The following is a 16328-nucleotide window of genomic DNA, read 5'->3' on the forward strand; positions in this document are numbered from 1 at the left end:
CCCCAAACATACATGACACAATGAATGCTATTAAAAAAAATGAAAAAGAAAACACACACACTCATGCTCTGACTAAACTGATCCAAGTAATAATAATAAAAAAATGAATGTCTTGCATTTTGCATTCAAGGATGTACTTTGGTCAGGTTCTGGAATTTCTGTCAGATGTTTGATCTCTGTTTTTTTCTCCATATGATACAGGGTTAAATATTTTGACCCATGACCATGATGACCCCATTTTGCCTTTAATTATAACACTTCAATTAATAACTAACAAAAAATTATTTTAATACCAAGATTTTAAATTCTAGATTATTGTAATTTCAAAAGTGCATCCTTTTTGCCTTAAACAGTCCATTGAATTCATCATTTGATTTATTGAGATAAGTATTTGAAATTATTTATACTGAAAAATGTTTTCTATACGTATAAAATTATAATCCTGGTACTTTTGATAACTATTAGAACTATTTGAATAATTGCACGTCTACAGTTAAATTAAAAATATTTTCACCTAATAAAATCAAATTTAAATCTTTTCCTGAATGATCACCTGAATGTCTTACAGAGTCATGCCTTCCCCCTACAGAAAAAAAGTTGAGGTCCAGTTGATGGCCATGTGGAGAACAGATGAGGGCTAGCTGTTTTAAGCAAAATAGTTGAGGGCTAGGTGCTGAGCATCTTAGCTCAACTCAAACCTGGCCAAGCAATGTATATTGGATAGATGTCGCTCAACTGGCCCTCAACTTAAGCTGGCCATTAAGTTGAGGAAAAGTTGAGCAATTGATCTTTGGTTTTCATATAGTTGAGCAATAGTTGAGCATTCAGACTTTGAAATTTTTGTAGTTGAGCAATAGTTGAGCATTCAGACTTTGAAATTTTGTAGTTGAGCAAAAGTTGAGCATTCAGACTTTGAAATTTTTGTAGTTGAGGAAAAGTTCAGCGTTCAGACTTTGATTTTTTTTTTTTTTATAGTTGAACAAAAGTTGAGCAATTAGAAATATGACCTGGTGATATAAATGTTATGTGCCATCTGTTTTATCTGTCTTTAGTGCAAATGGACAGGAAGTATTATTATAAATGTACACAAAGTTTGAGGCAAAATTAAAGGAAGCACACGTTTTTATACATTTTTCTGTATTTTAACTTAACTATATCTTTGACATAAAGATAAAAACAAACAGTATTTCTTTTATTATAAGATATATCAAATATTTAAGATTGAGGTAATTAACAGTTATTATTAGGGGCAAATCTCAAAGTGATCACCCTGTCACAATACCCAAAAGAACCTCAAACATTTAAAATTTGAACTGGGTTTAAGCATGCACATGGCAAGCAAAGATGTATTCTAGCTATCATGAATAAAATATGAAAAAGTTACAAATAACTGTATTGACATTGATAAGTGCAGTGTATTCTTCTGATGACATGACTCTTGGATTTAGGAAGATTGATGTTTTAACACATATTTCTGGAAACATCTTTTGGTAAGTACATTGGACAAAATGTTGGATTAGATTTGATTTCCACCATTTTGAATAAGTGTATAATTATGCTCTTTTAGTTCAAAATAGTGATATGTAAAGTGTTTTCTTTATAAACTTTAAAGAGTGAAGAAAAAAACGAGAAAATGTATTTATGCATTAATTTATGTATTGTCAAAATGTGTAAGACAGGAGACATGTTTATCTTATTATTAAGACAATTTGTTTAAGAAAGTATTACTAATAAAATAAGAATATATTCTAATATAATGAATTTGGTATAAAACTAGAGATCTATTCTTATTTGCTAGATAACTTCTAAAAAGCAAGGATAAAGCATTCATGTAGTCTGTTGTGAGTTGAGGTTTTTCAGCAGTATTTTGGCTATAAAAATACACAATTTAAAATTATTTTTTCTACAATGTGTAGTCATCAGTGTGCAATTACCACACAATGCTCAACTTTTAAAGACCTAGCCCTCAACTTTTAATGACCTGGCCCTCATCTTTTGGCCACCTAGCCCTCAACTTTTAATGACCTGGTCCTCAACTGTTGGCCAGGTAGCCCTTAACTCTAATTGCTCAACTGTTGGACACCTAGCCCTCAACTATGATATTTTCTTAACAACTTCAATAACTTGTTAGCTGAAAGTCTTGATGATATTATTTGATTAACTTTATATGAAAATATGACCATCTTGCTGCTCATTTACCTTATCATTAAAAAAAAATGGTGTTTGCAAAGAACAAAATTAGAGTTCAGGAGCCCCCCAGAGTGCAGGATTTTGCACCATTTAAAAAAAAAATTCAGACCCCTCGCCGAGAAGGGCAACGAGCAAGCTCGTCGCACCAAACGTCTACGCCGTCCGTCGGTGTTGCCTGTTTCTTTTATTATTTAGCCTCCTACTTTAAATCTTATTGACAACCCTGATATAAGTATTTCTAAATACTAGTATTTATGTTAAAGTTAAACAAAAACAGTGTATAATAAAAAGTAAGTCTATAGTGTGTCATTCAATATATCTCTGTCTTTAAATACTATATATCAGGTTTCAGTATCTTTATTTTCTCTTGAATGTAACCAGATATTCTGGAAAAGCTTGTGAATCATGAAAAATCACAAACATTATTGGATTGTTCACATCATTAGTAACTGTGTCATATAAAATATGGCTTCCAGCAGCTCCTTTTTTGGCTGGTGGTACTCTCATACCATGGGCACCTGGGCAGTACTCTCCTGTCAGGACTCTACACAAAAACATTCTTTTATGTCCATGTGTATCAGGCCTTGAATAGGTATCATTGATTGAATAATTGACGTTTACTGCAAAATATACACCTGAACCCAAAGCAGTAGCTGAAATTAAAAGATAAAAATAAGGATGATGGCCAATCAAACCATATACAAATATAGATGTTTATGTAAAGTCTTCAACAGCATTAATTCATATATCATTTAATATGGTCAGCTATACACTTTTTTGAGAACAGAAAGTTGAGTATAAATCAGTTTATAAGTACATGGCATTACATGTAACAGCAAGTTGTAGTAAGGCACAAATATATATAACTAAATACTGTAGAATCTAGAGATACAGTATTCTAGCCTGCATCTTCAAGAATGTCTACTATTTTGATAAAATTATCATAAAAGAACAATTACTTCAGTTAACTGATATTTTCAGTCATTTTGAATAATTTAAATTGTAGATCTTGTTCTGCTGGTTACGTTTGTTTAAAAAAAAAATCTCTATCTATGATTGTTTTCAAGATAATAGGCAAAAATGAAACAAAATTTGGTAAAATGCATCATTTATGAGCAATTTCTACTGCAAGAAGTCTTCTTGACAGTTTTGATATTGACCTTGGGCATAATGTAGATCATACCATGCATGCTGAATATTTCTGCATGGTCACATTTTTGATATCCATAGAGTTTTAAGTAATCAAATCTTACATTTTATCCACATATTCCATGTTTAGCAATGTGGATGTTGGTAGGCAGGATGGAGCTTCCCACACAATGTACTTACTATTTACCCAAAGGATGATTGTGGCCAATTTTGGTTTCAATTGGCCTAGATGTTTCAGACATTTTTTAAAAGTAATTTCTTGACAGAGAACTGATGCCAGCATAAACTATGCAATGCCAATAGATCACTTGACCCATTGGGTCAGTTGAGATATTTTAAACTATGAGATGATCCATGAAAGAACAATTTTGCCCGGGTGTTCTAAAAATATCAATCAATCAGGTAAGAGCATACATGTGATGCAATGTTTAACATCACAGAGACATATAATACTTAAAATTTATTTTTTTCTAAAAATGTTGAATTATTTAAGAAACAAATGCTAATGATAATGATTGCATGAATTCAATACATGTATCTGTTTGATATTTTTTCCAGGTGTAAGTAGAATTATTATAGCCTAAATATAGGTTTTGTTTTTAAGTTTGGTTGTACCATAAAATAAAGGGGGGAAAAGGAAAAAAGAAACATATTTTACACAGAATAGCCCATCCCAATTTTTATGGTAATGTTGTTTTCCGTGCCTGAAAATTAAGATATGATCCAGGTAAACTTATCAATCCTTATGATATTAATTCTATAATGGTCTTGGAATATTGATTTCATTTGTAATATGGGGCAGGCATTACCTGTGAAAAGGGACGCAGTTCATATTATTTTCAATAACAAAAATTCTAAAATATTTTAATATTAGAAAAGAAACAGAAATACAAGAACTTTTCTGATGTTTGTCCTGTTGTTATCCAACCAGGATCATACTGCAATTAAATAAGATAGAAAAAATCCATCTTGCATGGTTCCTATTGCTGTCAAATAGCTAACTTTTAGTCATATCTGTTTTTGTTTATTTGAAACATAAGTCTTCATGATACAAATTCCTTACCATTTTTTCCACAGTAACTCCTGTTAAATCCATATCTTTGTATACTATCAAGAGCATCAACTGAGAAACCATGCCAAAGAGGTCTTTCATTCTGGACTGTCTTAGGATTGGTATCACCCATAAGCTTCTTCTTGGCAATAAATTGTTGGTAAAGTACTTTGTTCTGGATTCTTTCAACCTAAAACATTTACATAAAACTGAATAATTCTATAAATTTTGTAGAAAATACAGGTTTCCTTTAAAAGGTTTTTGTGAGAAAAAAACTAGAGGCTCTAAAGAGCCTATGTCGCTCACCTGTATTAACTGATGCTTTGGAAATCATGTAAAATGAGGTTAAAATCATAATTTATAGTATAAAGATATCATTAGATACTATTATAATATCTTAGGTAATAGCAAAAAACTGCAAAATTTCCATAAAATTACTAACTGAGTGGCAGCAACTGGTTGTCGGATTTGTCAGAAAAATTCAGGGCAGATATATCTTAATCTAATGAACATTTTTGCCACCAGTCAGATATGCTCTGAATACTTCAGTTTCAGAGATATAAACCAAAAACTGCATTTTACTCTGTGTACTATTTTTAGCCATGTCTGCCATCTTAGTTGGCTGGCTAGGTCAGCGGACACATGTTTTAAACTACATACCCTAATGATGATTGTGGACAAGTTAGGTTAAATTTGGCCAAGTAGTTTCAGAGGCGAAGATTTTTGTAAAAGATGACAAAAATTTACGAAAAATTGTTAAAAATCAACTATAAAGGGCAATAACTCCTTAAGGGGCCAATTTACCATTTTGATCAAGTGGACTTACTTGTAGATATTTCATTGTTGAACATTATTGCTGTTCACAGTTTACCTCTATTTATAATAATATTTAAGATTATAACCAACAAGAGGCTGTCACAACGACAGCAAACTGGATTTATTAAAAAAATTTTGTGTCCTGCCTATATCAAAAGAACCATAACTGAAAGTGAAAATTGTCAATATCAAATTTGACATCAATTTTGTCATCAGTATCAACATATTAAAATTTGAAATGCTTAGGTTGAATGGTTCATGATTAAATGCAACAACATGAATGGCAACGCAATTTTTCGATCTTTCAAGAACCATAACTCCTGAATGGTAAAAGACAAAATCGACATTATTGAACTTGACCTCCATTTTGTCATCAGTAACAACATATTGAAATTTGGGAAGCTTTGGTTGAACAGTTCACGAGTAAATGCAGGGACACGACTGGAATAGTCATTTTTCAATCTTTCAAGAACCATAACTCCTGAACTGTAAAAGTCAATATCATCATTATTGAACTTGACCTCCATTTTGTCATCAGTAACAACATATTAAAATTTGGGAAGCTTTGGTTGAATAGTTCATGAGTAAATGCACGGACACGACTGGAATAGCCATTTTTTGATCTTTCAAGAACCATAACTCCTGAACAGTAAAAGTCAAAATTGTCATTATTGAACTTGACCTCCATTTTTTCATCAGTAACAACATATTAAAATTTGGGAAGCTTTGGTTGAACAGTTCATGCGTAAATGCACAGACACGACTGGAAATGCCATTTTTCAATCTTCCAAGAACCATAACTCCTGAACAGTAATTTTTACAAAATCTTCACTATTGAACTTGACCTTCATTTTGTTGTCAGTAACAACATATTAAAATTTTAAAAGCTTTGGTTGAACGGTTCATGAGTTAATGCATGGACAACATTTGTTTGCCGCCTGCCCGACCGCCCGCCGTACATCCCCAAATCAATAACCGACATTTTTGTCACAAAAATCCGGTTAAAAATGGCAAAATCTCCTTAAAATTTAGAGGCAGCAACCCAACAACAGATTCTCTGATTCATCTGAAATTTTCAGAGCAGATAGAGATTAACAAGTTTACCGCATGTCAGATTTGCTCTAAATGCTTTGGGTTTAGAGATATAAGCCAAAGTCTACATTTTACCCCTAGCTTCTTTTTTTTTTAGCCGTGGGGGCCATCTTTGGTTGGTTGGCCGGTTCATCCGACATATTTTTTTTAACAAGATACCCCAATGATGATTATGGCCAAGTTTGGTTTAATTTGGCCCAGTCGTTTCAGAGGAGAAGATGTAAAAGTTAACGATGAAGGACAACAACATCCATGATGATGATGCGGGACGCCGTACGCAAAGTGATGAGAAAAGCTCACTTGGGCCTTTGGGCCAGGTGAGCTAAAAAACTGATTCAATAAATTTAAAGAAAAAAAGGACTGTTTAAGATGTACACCTCTGAGGAGCCAAAAATTTCTAGAATTATACTTTTTTTCTTAACCTGATTATAGGGTTTATATGACTGTAAAAGTAAAAATTATATGTTGGTGCACTTCTTTTTTTTGCTACAGCCATTTCCAAATACTCAATTTTGATGATTTTCCCATTTTTCATCAGTTTTTACCAATACCTATCAAATTCAACCATGTTTGCACTTTATTTATATGTATATCTATGAAAGGACGTATTTTAGAGGAAAGCATCATTTTAACACATGACTACAAATTTTTGTTCGCATAAATTTAGGGTGCCAGCAAGTCCTCCTTTTATTCAAAATATTGATGCATAAAAAAATTTAGTTACGTTTTGATACCTCATGCTGACTTGTACAACAAAATTATTTGACTGCGTTGACCAAAACTGACCATGTGTGCACTTTTATTTATAAATCTATATACCTGCATAGTAAATCAGCCATATTTTTTAAATTTTTGTTCGCATAAATTTAGGGTACCAGCATGTCCTCCTTTTATTCAAAATTTTGATACGTAACAAAATTTCAGTAGTTTTGATACCTCATACTGACTTGTACAACAAAATTATTTGACTGCATCAACTAAAACTGACCATATGTACACTTTAATTTGTAAATCTATATACCAGCATAGTAAATCAGCCATATTTGTTATGTCAGGATTCAATGTATATTACAATGGACAGCAATATTGCTATACAATAACAACAATTTTTTGTTTGCATACATTTAGGGTGCCAGCATATGTCCTCCTTTTATTCAAAATATTGATACGTAACAAAATTTCAGTAGTTTTGATACTTCTTGCTGACTTGTGCAACAAAATTATTTGACCGTGTTGACCAAAACTGACCATGTGTGCACTTTTTTTTTATAAATCTATATACCCGCATAGTAAATCAGCCATATTTTTTCAAATTTTTGTTCGCATAAATATAGGGTACCAGCATGTCCTCCTTTTATTCAAAACAAAATTTCAGTAGTTTTGATACCTTGTACAACAAAATTATTTGACTGCATCAACTAAAACTGACCATATGTGCACTTTAATTTGTAAATCTATATACCAGCATAGTAAATCAGCCATATTTGTTATGTCAGGATTCAATAAAATTGAGAATGGAAATGGGGAATGTGTCAAAGAGACAACAACCCGACCAAATAAAAATCAACAGCAGAGGGTCACCAACAGGTCTTCAATGCAGCGAGAAATTCCCGCACCCGGAGGCGTCCCTCAGCTGGCCCCTAAACAAATTTATACTAGTCCAGTGATAATGAACGCCATACTAATTTCCAAATTGTACACAAGAAACTAAAATTGAAATAATACAAGACTAACATAGGCCAGAGGCTCCTGACTTGGGACAGGCGCAAAAATGCGGCGGGGTTAAACATGTTTGTGAGATCTCAACCCTCCCCCTATACCTCTAACCAATGTAGAAAAGTAAACGCATAACAATACGCACATTAAAATTCAGTTCAAGTGAAGTCCGAGTCTGATGTCAGAAGATGTAACCAAAGAAAATAAACAAAATGACAATAATACATAAATAACAACAGACTACTAGCAGTTAACTGACATGCCAGCTCCAGACTTCAATTAAACTGACTGAAAGATTATGATTTCATCATATGAACATCAGGCACAATCCTTCCCGTTAGGGGTTTATTATCATACCATCATAACATATATGAGAAGAACATAACCCGTGTCATGCCAACAACTGTTTTTAGAAATAAATGTGTTTAGTTCCGATGCAAAGACCTTATCAGTGACTCAATATTAACGCCAAAATATGCAATCTTTAATGACTTGACAACAGTATCGTAATTATATCCCTTCTTAATAAGTCTATTCAAAGGTTTTGTAAGTTTCTGAGGTGAATACTGACACCTTTGTGCTTTATAAAGAATATTTCCATAAAAAATTGGATGTGAAATACCTGAACGTATTAGAAGTCTGCATGTTGAGCTATATTTACGAATGATGTCTTTATACCGATGATAAAATTTAGTAAATGTTTTGACTAGTTTGTGATATCGAAAACCCTGGTGTAATAATTTTTCAGTAATACATAAATTTCTCTCGTTAAAATCTAAAACATTGTTACATACACGAGCGAATCGTACAAGTTGAGATATATAAACACCGTAAGATGGTGACAAGGGAACGTCACCATCTAAAAACGGATAATTAACGATAGGAAATGAAAAATCATCCCTTTTATCATAAATTTTAGTATTCAGCTTTCCATTAGTGATATAGATATCAAGATCGAGAAAAGGGCAGTGGTCATTGGTAGTATTAGCTTTATTTAAAGTAAGTTCAACAGGATAAATTTCATTAATATACATACTGAAGTCGTCATTATTGAGAGCCAAAATATCATCCAAATATCTAAAAGTATTATTAAATTTGTTTATCAGATGTTGTTTCGATAGGTCTTTGCTTATTTTTGTCATAAATTGTAACTCATAAAAATACAAAAACAGGTCCGCAATAAGTGGTGCACAGTTAGTCCCCATTGGAATTCCGATAATCTGACGATATATGGAATCCCCAAAGCGAACAAAAATGTTATCTAGTAAATATTCAAGGGCATATATAGTATCAAAGCATGTCCAATTAACATAGTTTTTTTGTTTATTGCTACTAAAAAATGACCTAAAAGAGTTTGAACATATATATTCACATTCTGATTTTTTGAATGCCCATTTAATTAGGTGTTTGAATTTTTTCTTAATGAGAATGTGAGGAAATGTGGTATACAGGGTAGAAAAATCAAAACTTTGAACAGATTCAAAATCACCAATATAAGCATGCAATTTATCAAGTACTTCCAACGAGTTCTTGGACTCCAAAAGTAATCTATTCCACTATTTTCGAAGGCCTTATTTGAACAATTTATTATCAGGTTTTTAATTGTACCAAGTGTGCTAGTAAGAAGAATAGACAATTTAGAAGTTGAACAATGGCTTGAAGACGAAATAAATCTATATTTGTAATGGGTTTTGTGTAGCTTCGGAAGCCAATACATGTATATTACAATGGACAGCAATATTGCTATACAATAACAATTTTTTATTTGCATAAATTTAGGGTGCCAGTATATGTCCTCCTTTATTCAAAATATTGATACGTAACAAAATTTCAGTAGTTTTGATACCTCTTGCTGACTTGTGCAAAAAAATTATTTGACCGTGTTGACCAAAACTGACCATGTGTGCACTTTTTTTAATAAATCTATATACCCGCATAGTAAATCAGCCATATTTTTTCAAATTTTTGTTCGTAATAAATTTAGGGTGCCAGCATGTCCTCAGTAAATTTCAGTAGTTTTGATACCTCATATTGACTTGTACAACAAAATTATTTGACTGCATCAACTAAAACTGACCATATGTGCACTTAAATTTGTAAATCTATATACCAGCATAGTAAATCAGCCATATTTGTTATGTCAGGATTCAATGTATATTGTATATTACATAGACAACAATATTGCTATACAATAACAACAATTTTTTGTTTGCATAAATTTAGGGTGCCAGCATATGTCCTCCTTTTATTCAAAGTATTGATACGTAACAAAATTTCAGTAGTTTTGATACCTCTTGCTGACTTGTGCAACAAAATTATTTGACTGTGTTGACCAAAACTGACCATGTAAGCACTTTTATTAATAAATCTATATACCAGCATACTAAATCAGCAAATTTTTTCAAATTTTTGTTTGCATAAATTTAGGGTGCCTTCATGTCCTCCTTTTATTCAAAATTTTGATACATAACAAAATTTAAGTAGTTTTGATACCTTATGCTGACTTGTACAACAAAATTATTTGACTGCATCAACTAAAACTGACAATTTGTGCACTTTAATTTCTAAATCTATATACCAGCATAGTTATTCAGCCATATTTTTTATGTCAGGATTCAATGTATAATACAATGGACAGCAATATTGTAATACAATAACAACAAATTTTTGTTCGCATAAATTAAGGGTGACAGCATGTCATCCTTTTATTCAAAATATTAATACGTAACAAAATTACAGTAGTTTTGATACCTCATGCTGACTTGTCCGGCAAAATTATTTGACCGCATCAACTTAAACTGACCATATGTGCACTTTAATTTGTAAATCTATATACCTGCATAGTAAATCAGCCATACTTTTTATGTCAGGATTCAATGTATAATACAATGGACAGCAATATTGCAATACAATAACAACAAATTTGTGTTCGCATAAATTTAGGGTGCCAGCATGTCCTCCTTTAATTCAAAATATTGATACGTAACAAAATTTCAGTAGTTTTGATACCTCATGCTGACCATGCTAACTTGTACAACAAAATTATTTGACCGCATCAACTAAAACTGACCATATGTACACTTTAATTTGTAAAGTTATATACCTGTATAGTAAATCAGCCATATTTTTTGTGTTAGGATTCAATGTACAATACAATGGACAGCAATATTGCAATACAACAACAACAAATTTGTGTTGGCATACATTTAGGGTGCTAGAATGTCCTCCTTTTATTCAAAATATTGATACGTATCAAAATTACAGTGTTTTGATACCTCATGCTGACTTGTACAACAAAATATTTTGAGCGCTTCCACCAAAACTGACCATATGTGCACTTAAATTTGTAAATCTATATACCATATATACCCGCATAGTAATTCAGCCATATTTTTTATGTCAGGATTCAATGTATAATACAATGGATTGCAATATTGCAATACAATAACCAGCTGATAACAACAAATTTTTGTTTCGCATAAATTTAGGGTGCCAGCATGTTCTCCTTATATTCAAAATATTGATACGTAACAAAATTTCAATAGTTTTGATACCTCATGCTGACTTGTACAATAAAATAATTTGACCGCATTGACCAAGACCAAAACTGACCATATGTGCACTCTAATTTGTAAATCTATATGCCAGCATAGGAAATCAGCCATATTTTTTTATGTCAGGATTCAATGTATAATACAATAGACAGGTACATTTGTATATTGCAATACAATAACAACATGAACAACAAATTTTTGTTCGCATAAATTTAGGGTGCCAGCATGTCCTCCTTTTATTCAAAATATTGATACGTAACAAAATTTCAGTAGTTTTGATACCTCATGCTCACTTATACAACAAAATTATTTGACTGCATCGACCAAAAACTGACCTGCATATGTGCACTTTAATTTAAAAATCTATATATATCCGCATAGTAAATCAGCCATATATTTGATGTCTGGATTCAATGTATAAAATAAATGACTGCTGTTGGGATGGTGCCTAATTATGTCTTCTCCTGGCACTCCTGTGAACATGTTAGTAGGACGGCAAATGTAAGCAATAAGGAAAACAATAATGCAATTTTTTTCCCGCATACATTGAGAATGTCAGCGTTTCATCTCTGTATTCATAATATTGAACAGTCACTAGGGTGTGTAAAACGAAACTATTAGGCCGCATCATCCAAGTACATGTACCAACACTGACATGTCTGAATTCATTTGTGATTTAAAAAAAAAAATGTATTTGAGGTTCTCTTCTGGTAATAGTATACTGTTAATCTATTATGTCGGTTGATTGATTTTGTTTGCAGTTAAACATCAAGTGACAACTATTTCATTCATGTGCACAAATCTCTCGACAAATCTGACGAATTTGACGAGATTGTTGGTAGTTTTGCCACATGACATCGTACATATCCGGACACTGTACAACTGTACAATTTTCGTTAGAATATTCTGCGGAAAAAGAATAGTAAATCCCATCCAAATAAGTAGAATAACAATGAAATATCCATGCATGTATAAATGCGTAAAGTAAAAGTTATGAAGGGACAGGTAAAAAACAGGGAACGAATTCGAAGTAACGTCGACAAAGATGTTGATATCCCATGATATACGATTGTTGTTCCGATGCGTTGGATAACCCTAATTTCTATCCGCCTTCTAATTAAAAAAATATGATAGCTCTATGTAATTGACTAATGTTTATAAGAATATATAAAAATAAAAAAAGAAAGAATTGTGTTGTTATTAATAATGTCTAGTAGAGTAAAGAAATTTGCTGGCAGAGGCCTTCTTGGGAAGAACAATGCGAATGTTGTTTATACATATTTTAATAAAGCTCAAGTCTGATATGAAAAGTCGCAAAAACGATAACATTTCATAAGCAGACATGTCCCTAGGTCTGGTCAATAGCAGACTTGTCCACAGGTCTGGTCAGAAGCAGACCTGTCCACAGGTCTGGTCAGGAGCAGACCTGTCCACAGGTCTGGTCTGGGGCAGACCTCTCCTCAGGACTGGTCAAAAGCAAACTTGTCCACAGGTCTGGTCTGAAACAGACCCGTCGATAGGTCTGCAGCAGTCATAAAAAAGCGGACCGTAGGTCTGGTCCACCGTAGACGAAGTTAACTTGCTGGTCTGCTTAAAAATTCTCAAGTTAACTTAAAAAGCAGTCAACAAGTTAACTCTAAGTTAACTTTTGTCAAGGTTAGGACTGCACCCATCTGTATTTTGGGGCTATTATCATGAAAACAATTAAACTTTTTTTCGTACTTTCAATAAAGATGCATTGGACCAATATGAATAAAATTTAACTGAAAAAACTATAGGTAGGTGTTAATTTAAGAAAGTTTTATCATATTTTGATGCTTATTTGAGTCAAATGCTGTTAATTTTGTAAATTTTATTTTTTTCTCAGTTCTAAGAACAAAATGCATATTATTTTAACTATTCTATTACAAAAAATTGAAAAAATACATTATCTAACAAATTTGAAAAGACAAAAATTATATGGGATGTACCTGATTTTTGTAAAATCATTTTTTGTACCCCTCACCCATTTTCTCAAATTTCTTGCTGATATGCACATCTTCATAGTATGTCCTTGTTTAATGTCTAAGTTTCATGAAATTCTGTTGTATGGTGTTAGAGGAGTTGTGATAAGAAGAAAAGGACTGACGGACTGACAGGTCAAAAACATTATATCCTATGAAACTTTGTTTGGTGGTGTATAATTATATGCAAACATCAAGCCTGATATGCTTTAACTGGAGTATATGAATGATGTTAGATGAGGGTGGTAAATGGTTATTTTGGTGCAACTTGATCACCGTTTTTTATTTCATGTTTATTGTGTTTTTACTTTTTTATTTGACGTTCAGTCGTGCAAGACAGGTGCCTCGTTCAACGTGTTTTGCTTATTTAGTTTTATGTGCATCATGATTTTCAAATCCTTGTTTTGCATGCTCAGTATTTTTCAAATTAAATTCAAACACTTGGCAGGGATCGTCAAGAAATACTTTTTTAAAAGCTGAAAACCAATTATGTCATAAATGTGTATACTAAGTCGGTAATATCAAGTATAACAGAGTTAATATATACAAGAAGACAGTGACTCAGTCACAAAAGGTTCACACCAAAATGTTTTTTTTTTTCATGCAACCTTCATGACAGAAATTATTTCACATTCAAAGTGAAATGATGTCTTATTTCACATTTTTTCCCCCTGCAAGCACACACACCCCCTTTATCACCCTCTTACATTAACAGAATTTGGATGCATTAAAAAGATTTTGTGAAATTTTGCATAATCATTTTTTTAACGTCGAATATCTTTTAAATGAGGCCAGTGTCATCACATTTGGAGTTATTTAAAGAAAATAATTGTTAGCAATACATTTCCATCTAAACTTGCCTTCACAAATTCTACATTTGCCCCAGCTGTACTTGAAAATTGTTTAGTAACATCTTGGTATTCTTGGTCTTTGGGTTGTAATTGCACTACTTTCAAATTCTCTTTTTCATCCATTGGAACCCATGTCACTGGTGGTTCATATGCTTGATCTAAAGACAGAAAATATCAACCTGTTAGTATTTCTTGCATTTTTAAAAATCAAAGATTTTATATATATGTATTTAGATATTTGGTCTTGTCGAGGATACTTTGGTTTATCATGTATAATTGATAAAAAGAAGATTACAAAACAAGTTTGTCAATAAAATAATTGTCCTATGGTATTTGTTTTCTTTAAATTTATTCCAACTTGAAATTCATTTTTAAAATTTCACAAAATGTGTACACACCATATAACATTGTAATAATATCATGTAGAGAGCAGATAAGACATACTAGTCATCTTACCTACAAGTTTAGACTTTCTCAGTACTTGCACTTTATCTGTTGGGTCATCTGCTGGATACTCCTCATAGGCATTCAGATCTACAATGTATTTATTTCCAGTTGTATCAGAAAAAGAAGCCTCTGTTTTCTGTTCTTTCAAGGCTGATTCTAATATAAGATTTACATCTGAAGGATATTCCACAAGTTTTTTCTTCCCCTTGTCTTCTTCCATGTAGTACCATTGAACCATGTCTGTGACCAACTTTGCCTTCTGCATGGTTTGTTTGGCCCTTTCTGCATCTCTGATAATATGATGTACTTCATCAAATGCTTCAGAGATATGATGTTTCAACCCTCTGATTTTTATTTCACCTTTGGTAGTATCTAAAGTAACCTTTATCTTTCCAGAGGCTTCTAAATTCTTCACTTCAGATTTCTGCAAATAAGACCACATAAAGCTTTATATTTGGAACACCCAAAATAAATGTGTGTGATTTGTGTCTTTACTGTTTTTGTGCTTTGTAGTGATCTGATGTATCAAATCCTTTTCAATCTATTTTTACAGTTTTTTTTCTTATACATGTATTGTGCTGTTACATAACTGTCCAATATCAGGGAAGGGTTGGAAGTCCACAAATATGTTTAACAGTATCACATTCTGTATGTGTCTGTCCCAAGTCAGGCACCTGTAAGTTCATTGTTGTTTGTGACTGTATTTATCATATTTGTTTTTCATTGATTTTTTTGTACATAAATCATGCTGTTGGTTGGTTCCAAGTCATTTACACTTTTTCATTTCTGGCCCTTTAAGAGCTAGCTTTATGGTATGGGTTTGCCCATACTCATGTACTGTTATTGAATTATATAAAATTATTGATAAAAGGCTGTATAGTGATTTTCATTTGTATTAAACATCAGGAGGATAATATGTTCAAACTATATAAATATGAAGTGATCAACTTAAATATCAATTTATCACTTGCTTAATATTGTCATTAGTGGATACTTATAAGATACTGTGGATTCATTTTTATTCGTTTAGTTTAGTTTAAACATATTTATTTATAGTGGATTGGGAAACAAGTTTTGCAACTTATATTAATCCCTTTTCACTTTGCGGGCGCGAGTGCTGCCTTGTAGCAGCATTAGCCTGCTCTTTTTCGAAATCTACAAGGGTGTCTTTAACGTGCAAGAGATATGGCTCTCTCTTAACACGGGTCAGCCATTTATCGCCCCCTTCCGACGGACTATGATTGTTTAATACCAATTTTCGTGGATTTTGTTGGTACCCCGGTGATCCACAAATTCAACTGTCTAACAAATAATAAATTTTCCTTTGGCTTCACTTGTATGTAGAATTTTGCAAAACCACGAAATCAAATATCCACAAACATGCAAATTTTGCTCAATCCACAAAAAATAGTACCCACGAAAATAAATGAATCCACAGTAAGTTATGATTAAGGATGAA

General features: G+C 32.3%; 1 protein-coding gene across 2 annotated transcripts in view; it reads right to left on the reverse strand.

Annotated features, from left to right (window-relative positions):
• Positions 1 to 952: 952 nt before the first annotated feature.
• The window catches only part of LOC139493471 (protein mono-ADP-ribosyltransferase PARP14-like), an 89016-nt gene continuing 73640 nt past the window's right edge, over positions 953 to 16328 (reverse strand). For both annotated transcript variants that reach the window (XM_071281879.1, XM_071281878.1), the window contains exons 19-22: positions 14879 to 15293; positions 14432 to 14580; positions 4403 to 4580; positions 953 to 2843 (exon numbers count right to left, since the gene is read on the reverse strand). In XM_071281879.1, coding sequence (XP_071137980.1) covers positions 2548 to 2843; positions 4403 to 4580; positions 14432 to 14580; positions 14879 to 15293 — 1038 coding nt within the window. In that variant the 3' untranslated portion in view covers positions 953 to 2547. The remainder of the gene's footprint in view (positions 2844 to 4402; positions 4581 to 14431; positions 14581 to 14878; positions 15294 to 16328) is intronic.

The sequence above is a fragment of the Mytilus edulis genome, chromosome 10, assembly GCF_963676685.1.
Source record: "Mytilus edulis chromosome 10, xbMytEdul2.2, whole genome shotgun sequence".
NCBI lineage: Eukaryota > Metazoa > Mollusca > Bivalvia > Mytilida > Mytilidae > Mytilus > Mytilus edulis.